General features: G+C 49.6%; 1 protein-coding gene across 1 annotated transcript; it reads left to right on the top strand.

Annotated features, from left to right (window-relative positions):
- The first annotated feature begins 1,290 nt into the window (after positions 1-1,290).
- On the top strand, positions 1,291-4,088 carry LOC100682435 (protein disulfide isomerase-like 5-3). Its single transcript, XM_044547470.1, has 5 exons — positions 1,291-1,625; positions 2,163-2,266; positions 2,361-2,731; positions 2,949-3,256; positions 3,559-4,088. The coding sequence occupies exons 1-5, from the start codon at positions 1,389-1,391 to the stop codon at positions 3,793-3,795; spliced, it is 1,257 nt and encodes a 418-aa protein (XP_044403405.1). The 5' UTR covers positions 1,291-1,388; the 3' UTR covers positions 3,796-4,088.
- Positions 4,089-8,498: the final 4,410 nt, after the last annotated feature.

Here is an 8,498-nt window from a genome sequence, read left to right as displayed (position 1 = left end):
ACACACGTGGACATGCATGGGGCCAAAAACAACAAGAGAACATGCGATGAAGGTCACATAAAAAGAGTGACATTACACAGTACATAGTCAAGGCGAGCACATGCTTTTATCCGGCGGAGCAAGCGTCGCAGGCCCACTAGCCAATGGACTCACCGCCATCACTGCTAACCCTACCAACTGGCACAGGGGCTAATAGGGGGACCCATCGCCGTACTACAACTGGATACATAAGGAGGGACCCACACACGCGGAAAACTAGTAGTCACATTACCAGCGGAACACCCCAGATACCAACCGATCATGGGACCTACAAAGCATACATCTACCTTATACCAACCAAAGAAGGACGGAACAAACAGAACTCCACACGGCCATCGAGTGGACATAACGAATCGGATAAGTAGGAAGGAAGCAAACCCACCTCAGGAAAACAATAAGGCACAGCCGAAAGGAGTGAACTCACCTTATCTGCCCGGTAAGACACTGACTCCGCACGATCTCCCGACGCCCGGACTTGAACAACCAGCCGAGTGTTAGGCGGGATAGCCGGGCGGGGTCCCGATGCGACGTTCGCCTCTGCCCGGGGGCCCAAACATCAATCCCCACCAACACAAGAGACAACACACACACATGGATAGTTGGGTGGTGCCCACGCGCAATGACCGCCTCTACCCGGTGGCGCAAACATCATTCGCTCCCACACAAGCGCATGAAATGACACACACTACACGAGGACAACGACCACCATACGAGGTGACACCGAGCACACTCTCAGTCCATCGTCATGTACCCTCGAGGCCGTTGGCTCGGTGAGGAATGACCGATTCCGATCGGACAACGGTTAGGGCGCCAGGTAGGCACCACGCGTGAGGCGTGCTTGGATTGAACGATGCAATTCTTTATAGGAGTAATGCTCGTACTTGAATTATGATGTGATGCATTTAAATTATCTATGTTTGTGGTGTGTTGAGACGTGATCAAAGTTTGTCAGAATCATGATTCTGTTGTACGGTTCTACGACTTTACGATCCAAACTAACCCCTATGATTCTACGATTTTAATTCATAGAATCTACATTTCTATGATCTTGATAGTGAAGATTCTATGATTTGCGATCTTACCATCGGAGCTCTGATCCGATTTAAAATCGCGACTATGACAACCTCGTGACCAATTTGTTACTATAATTTGAGCAAACATTTTGAAGATTTTACAAGATAATTTTAAAAATAAGGGATCTGCTAGATAAGCATGAGCGATTTCTCTAAAAAAAATATTTAGGGAAATGGAACGGGGGATCTTAGCATGCGGGCACTACCAGTTGAGGGCTTGAGGCGTAGTGTTCCACACAGCTACCAACTCCGCTCGAGATCGAATCGAGCTCACTGATGCCGCCGATGGCCGTGGACAAGCAGCGGCTGCTTCCTCTCTTCGTTCTCGCTTTAGTGACGCCGGCCTGCTTGGCGAGTGGCGGAGAGGAGCCGGCGAGGTTCCAGATCCCACGAGACGGGAGCGTTGTGGAGCTGGACGAGGGCAACTTCGAGGCGGCGGTGGCCGCCGTCGATTTCCTCTTCGTGGACTTCCACGCCCCGTGGTGCGGCCACTGCAAACGCCTCTCCCCGCAGGTACGCATCCAGCTAGCCTCCCCGCCCTTCCATTCGATCCACCACCACCGGTGTTCGCTTGAGACCTCGTATTCCCAAGAGTCTGCAAGGAGAAATGCGATTGGGTTAGAGTAGTAGGTTAATTGATGCCAAGTGCGAAATGGGAAATTGAGAGATAGTGGTGATGGTTCAGAGACATGGATCGGATTTGAGTCGTAGAGAGGAAACGAAATTGGCACAGGCACGTCTAAGATCCACTCAACCCCTTGCTTGTAATAATAAGATTATACTCCCTCGGTTCCTAAATACTCCTATAAGTCTTTTTAGAGATTTCAAAATGAACTACATACGGATGTATATAGACGTAGTTTAGAGTGTAGATTCACTCATTTTGCTCCATATGTAGTCCATGTTGCAATCTCTAAAAATACTTATATTTAGGAATGGAGGGAGTATCACCAAGACTTGCAGGCCATGTCACTATCGCTTTTTTCCTGTTATTCCAGCATCTGTGTGGCCTGCGATGATGTGAACTGATAAGCCGTTGCCCATTTGCAGTTGGATGAAGCTGCTCCGGTTCTTGCTGGGCTGAGCACGCCAATTGTAGTCGCGAAAGTAAATGCAGAGAAATACAAAAAGCTTAGGTCCAAATATGGAGTAGAGTAAGCAACCTAATCAAATATCTCTACGAGTTTGGTTAAACCAGGTGGGAGTCTGTTTTGTAATTGACAAATTTGTTTGTTTTCCTGGATGCAGTGGCTTCCCCACTCTTATGCTTTTTGACCATGGAGTCCCCACAGAGTACACTGGTTCAAGGAAGGCGGGCCAGCTCGTTGAGAGCCTCAGGAAGCTTGTCGCACCTGATGTTTCTGTTCTCACGTCCGATGCAGCAATCAAAAGTTTTGTCCAGGAAGCTGGTGTGGGTTTTCCATTATTTATTGGATTTGGGGTGGATGAATCCTCCATTGCCGAGTATGGAGCAAGGTACAAGAAGAAGGCATGGTTTTCTACAGCAAAGGATTTCTCTGAGGATTTGATGGCCGTGTATGATTTTGACAAGATTCCAGCATTGGTTTCGCTCAACCCAAAATATAACGAGCAGAGTGTCTTTTATGGCCCCTTTGAAGGTACGATTGGATCTCTATTTGCTTTACGTTTCTTGTTACATGTGCTAGCGAGTGACATCCTGGATTTGTCATTCTGTTTGTGTCAGATGTTCTGCAGCTCCGTTTTTTAGTGATGGAATTACGTAGTTCACCTTTCTATACCAAAACATGTGCAAGCTCTGCTTTGTACTGCATGTCTTTTCCGGATTGATGATACATATGATTTTTGTGGATGCAGGAACCTTCTTGGAGGATTTTATACGGCAATCCCTGCTTCCGATAACTGTGCCCATCAATGCAGAGACTGTTAAGATGTTAAAAGATGATGATAGGAAAGTTGTCCTTGCAGTTCTGCAGGATGATTCTGATGAAACTTCCATGCGGTTGATAAAAGTTTTAAGGTCTGCAGCCAATGCAAACCATGACCTAGTGTTTGGATATGTGGGAGTCAACCAATGGGAAGAATTCACCGAGCCTTTCCATGATTCTAAGAGCTCACAGCTGCCAAAATTGGTAGTCTGGGACAAAGATGAGGAGTATGAAGTGGTAAGTATAGTATTTTTGTTGCCCCCGTTATTTTCACAAGGATGCCATCATCAGATTTCAGACTATCCCCAGCTAGAAGTATGTATCTGTTCTCTGCATGTCACATGGTATTACTGATATGCAATTGTTATGTGTAACTCCGTGTCTGGTTTTGACATCACATTTTTGTTCAAATTGATCCGTTCATATCATATCCTTTTTTACAGTCCGTTCATATCATATATGTTTGCTTAATTGCTTTCACCACAATCTCCAATAGTGACTACTTAGTTGTGCTATGATTGAAATGATTCTTGTCGCAGGTTGAGGGTTTAGAGAATTTGGAAGAAGGTGATCATGGATCCCAAATTAGTCGTTTCCTCGAGGCATATAGGGCTGGAAGAACAATAAAGAAGACATTTGGCAGACGTTTCCCAACGCTGCTCGGCGTGAATGCGTTGTACATCCTCCTCTTATTGGTGGCTGTGCTTGTTGTTCTGATGTTTTTCTCTGGGCAAGGCAAGGAAGTTCGCCAGCCAACACGAGCCCATCAAGAATGAATGTGTACTAGTTTCCGGCTCCAGACTAAACTTAAGGATTTCCTGCAGCAGAAGAATAGCATGGATGTTGTAGAAAGGGGAACCTGGAATGAGGATATTCTGATTTTGAATTTCACATGCCTTAGTTTTGACCTCCCCTTGTCTGACCTGGCAGTTACTAGCTCCTCTGTTTAGCGATTTCATGTCATGTAAAGTTATTTATTTTAGGTCATGTGAAGTTATTGACTTGCACTCCAAAATAGATCAGGTCACTTATCTCCTTTGATTCAATGGAATTTCATAGGATTTTTTGAGGATTTGGATCCTTGGGGAAAAAATGGTGTTAGTCGTCGATTTATTTTTTCTAGAGATCTCTATCCAGTCAAACATGTTGCCAGAATCCTTTGTTTTTCCTGTGTCACTCTTTGGTCCAAATTTCTATGGTTTGTGATCGATTCAAGAGGACATGCAATGCCAATCTTGTGTCTTTCTGTTTTTAAGTTTTAAGAATTCTGTGTATCAAAGTGGCCTTAGGCTGGTCATAGTGGGGAGTAACTTAGACTAGTGTCATGCTCAAGCATGACACTAATCTACTCCCTCCGTTCCAAAATAGATGACTCAATTTTGTACTAACTTAGTATAAAATTGAGTCATCTATTTTGGAACGGAGGGAGTAAGTTACTATCTTCATAATGCAAAGTAACATAATAGTAGTGTCATAGATGGCTTCATTTATTAGCTTGTAGACTCATTTTGTTTTGGAAAGCGCTATGTTACAGTAACATATTATGTTACTACCTCACATTAAATACTTGCCATATAAGCAAAAATTTCTTGAAGTACGCTATGTTACTAGCTAAGTTACTCCCACTATGATTAGAAGAGGTACAGGATAGCTAGCAAACTGCTACTCCCTCCTACCACGTAGTGCATGCATGGTCACCCCCTCTCCATATATTGGTTGAGTACATATTTTAGGAATAAAATGAAATTAGATAAAAATAATAATGTGACGTCAATATTTAGCTATTCAAAAAGTACAAGGCCTTACAAACTGAAAATTCAGATTTATTTTACATGGGTATACGCTATGTGTGCGTCGTGTTAACTGTTCGGGTGGATGAGAGACGCATATGCACTTCGTAGCCCGCACATCTGCACTGCCATTTGGGAACTTGGTTTTGCACATCTCACACCAACTTTCTATAGTCGCTTATGAATAAATCAACTTTAATTGTTTATCACTGTAACTTTCGCTATATACAACAGTGATATTCCTTTTGTAGAAGACTGATGCTTGCCAATGACTTGGGTTGTAATAATCTTCTTTTTTTGCGGGTTCATGTCGAGGCAGATTGCAAGGAGGTGATTGTTACTATGCAAAATGGTGAGAATTCTCTTGGCCCAGCTGCGGCCATTTACGAAGAATGGTCTTTTCTAGCTTGCAATTTTAATACTATAGAATTTAATTACTTTTCTAGGGAAGCCAATATGGTGGCAAATGTGCTAGCTAGGAACTCGGAGAACTCTCGAACTATTGTGTGGAAGTCAGAGCCTCTGGTGTTTTTAGTTGATGTTCTTTCAAATAATGTACCCTTATTTTCACATGAAATATAAAAACGTCATGATGACATTTCCTCAAAAAATGAACATAAATATGGATTGGATGTGCGAAACCAAGTTTCTCGGTCGCGTGGTAGATACGGCCCACAAAGTGTGTGTGCACGCCCCTGCGTGCTTCAAATCTCCTATTGGGTGGATGAGTTGGATAAACATTCTTCTGCCTTCTGCTGAACTGGAATCACTTAGGATTTCCCCGGATCCTTGTGCTACACTGTCTGCTGGAGGAAAAAAAATCCTATACGACCGTGTCGTATCCTTCCAATCGGGAGACCCATTCAGCCGCGCAGTATCTGGCATTGTGAATCTCAAAGCAACAGACTATCTTCTTCTCCAATGCCTTGCGCTGAAACCGAACATCGTGGCCATTTCCAGATCATCCCAAACCTGCCGCTGGTGCTAGCTCCGTCACCATCGACAAAGCCAAACTTCTCGCCGGCGGCGTGATTTTCCTCTGCTCACATCGTGCGTCCAAGCTGCTTGCACGATTGGTCGCGTCCAAACTCTTCGATTCCGGCACAATCACACTGCTCGTCCCCGCCGGCCGAGGGAAGGCTCTTGACGCTGAGCAAGTCCGTTGCTCGGCGCCGGCGCAATTCCACTGCACGCCGCCATCGTGAGCAGCCACGCCTCCAACAAGGCCTCATGTGACTTTTCGGTTGCCGGCGCCGAAAAATTAGTCCAGTCACGCCCTCAAGGGCCCATTTTTCGCCGCCTCGAACCGAAATTGACGCCGGCGGACCCAAACCCAACCCGGCGCGCTGGGGGCGCTCGGGGGCGCCGAGCGAATCGTTTTTGGCGCGAAACAGCCGCGGGCCCTCCTTGCCAGCGACTCGTCTCTCTTCTCGCCGCTTCGTCGTCCTCATCGCCTCGTTTCCCGCAACGAATCAATGCCAAAGCTGTCGCACCGGTCAGCCTCCTCCATTGATGCCTCACGTACGACGCAGTGACCGGACGACGCGCGTCCCATCGCCCGCCACGCTTACGCGCGGCGGCCACGCGTACGAGCGACGCCTCCGCCTATATAAGTCGAACCCCAGCGCGCCGGTGACACGCACAAAATCTTCACCGCCGCAGCGCCATTTCTCCCTCTTTCCTCCCTCTCCTCTCGTCGTCTCCGGTTCAAAGCATGGCCAAGCGCTTCCCAGGCGACGGTGCGGCGGCGAACGGCTTCGGCCGCCGTCACCTTCACGAAGACGAAGCCCGGCTCCTCTTCGAGGCCGAGTACCCGGTCCCGCCGGACATGCGGGTGCCGAGGGCGTGGAGGATCAGCGCCGGCGGGGTCCCGGTGCCACCACCGCCCACCGGGGCGGTGCGGCATGCGGAGATCGCGCGTATCCGCGCCTCTCTACCGCGGGCTGCGAGGGAAAGGTCCGCGGTATGTCCCAGACAGCCCGCTCTGGGAGCCCTACTTCCGCCGCCGTCACGCCGAGCAGCTAGAGGCCACCAACGGCGTCGTGCCCTCCGGAAGGCTCAACTTCGAAGGCCAGCGCTGATGGTGGGGCGTGCCCGGCCGCACGCTGGAGGCCGTCCTCGAGTACATCGAGGGCGGCAACACGCCGGGGCCGAAGTACCCCGCTCCCCCGTCCATCTCTCGCCGGCGTGGGAGCTCGTGGACGCCGAGGCGCATGGACCTGGGGGCGTCCTCCTCGTCCGGCCGCTCGTCCGACTCTCCCTGCCTCCGTCCCGTCAAGCCGGAGCCCCAGGACACGCCTGCCAGTGCGCGCACCCGCAGCTCCGGCGTCCGCATCGACGACTCCACCCCCGCCTCTGGCCGCCTCGTCCTCGTCAGGCCGAAGCCGGAGGCCGACCCCCCCGCGGAGTACGAGGAGATAGCCCGGCGCGGCTTCTCCGACGAGGACGCCCTACGGTGGGCGTGGGACGGCTACCTCCGCGACGAGATGTTCCGGCAGCGCCGGGCCCTGGAGGAGATAGCCGCCCGCAAATGTGGGCAGAGGACGAGCGCGGCGTCGTGATCCTCGACAGCGACGACGACGAGGACGCCCCCGGACCGTCCAACCCGCCGCGCCAACCGGGGGAGAGTTGCAGCAGGGACGGCGGCCGCGGAGGAGGCGGCGGCGACACACGGTTCTACCGCCTCCTCGGCATGTAGAACTGTAAGGGCGGCGGGCGGCGAGGAGCAGCGAGGGAGACGGCGAGGAGCAGTCTAGTAGCATTTTTTTTGTAAAATATTTTAAATATGTACGAACTCGCCGAAGTTTGGTTGAATTTGCGTTGTGTTTGTGCCGAAATTAAAATTTTCAAAAAAACATGAGCGCCACAACTGAGAGGTATCACGCTCCCAACACGCGGTTTGCGCCGATGTGTCCCTAAAGGACGATTTTTAGCGCTTTCTGGGAGGCCAACGGCTGAAGATGCTCTCACTTGTGTGGGCACCGGTGCATTCTAAGAAAATGAATCTAGTCAGGCAAGACGTACGCGAATGGAGTTTGCTGGTTGGTTGCCGCCTCCTTGGTATGTCATCGCCGTCTTGCTGCAATGACCTCGCCGTCGGGAACGAGCGCAGCAAGGTGACAAGGTGAGAATCGAGATTTGGCAAAGGAAATCAGGGAAGAAGTTACCTTGTTGCGTCAAGATCCCCAGTCACTCCAGCTCCTTCCCTTCCGGCCAACGTTGTTCTCGCGGAAAAGCCTACCTGGTGCACGCGAGTTTGGAAGGCGGGACGGTGGCCATACCGATGCACGTATGGGCATTGCCAACGACCGATCATGGCGGTGGTGGTGACAACGGTTTCCACTGGAGTCTTCCCGATTCCCAAGTCGCGAAGATGATGGACCTTCTGATTCTTGTTTCGTGCCGGCAGCGACACATCTTCTCGGTCCCTACCAGGAGGTGATTTGCAACCTTGTGGCAGGATCGATCCCGTCAGATACAGAGGTGATTTGCAACCTTGTTTTGACTGTTGTAATGGCTACATCGTCTTATAAAAGTGAACAGAGGGAGTACTTCTTTCGAGATCATTTTTTCAAGCTAACAACGATTACCTCCGTCCCAAATTACTTGTCTTCGACTTGTCTAGATACGGATGAAGAGAGTACTATAATATTTTTTGAATTGGGACTATAGGGACTGAAATGAATGAA

Source organism: Triticum aestivum, chromosome 6A, assembly GCF_018294505.1.
Source record: "Triticum aestivum cultivar Chinese Spring chromosome 6A, IWGSC CS RefSeq v2.1, whole genome shotgun sequence".
Taxonomy (NCBI): Eukaryota; Viridiplantae; Streptophyta; class Magnoliopsida; order Poales; family Poaceae; genus Triticum; species Triticum aestivum.
Note: the sequence above shows the minus strand (reverse complement) of the source record. Positions and strands in the feature narration are given on the sequence as shown.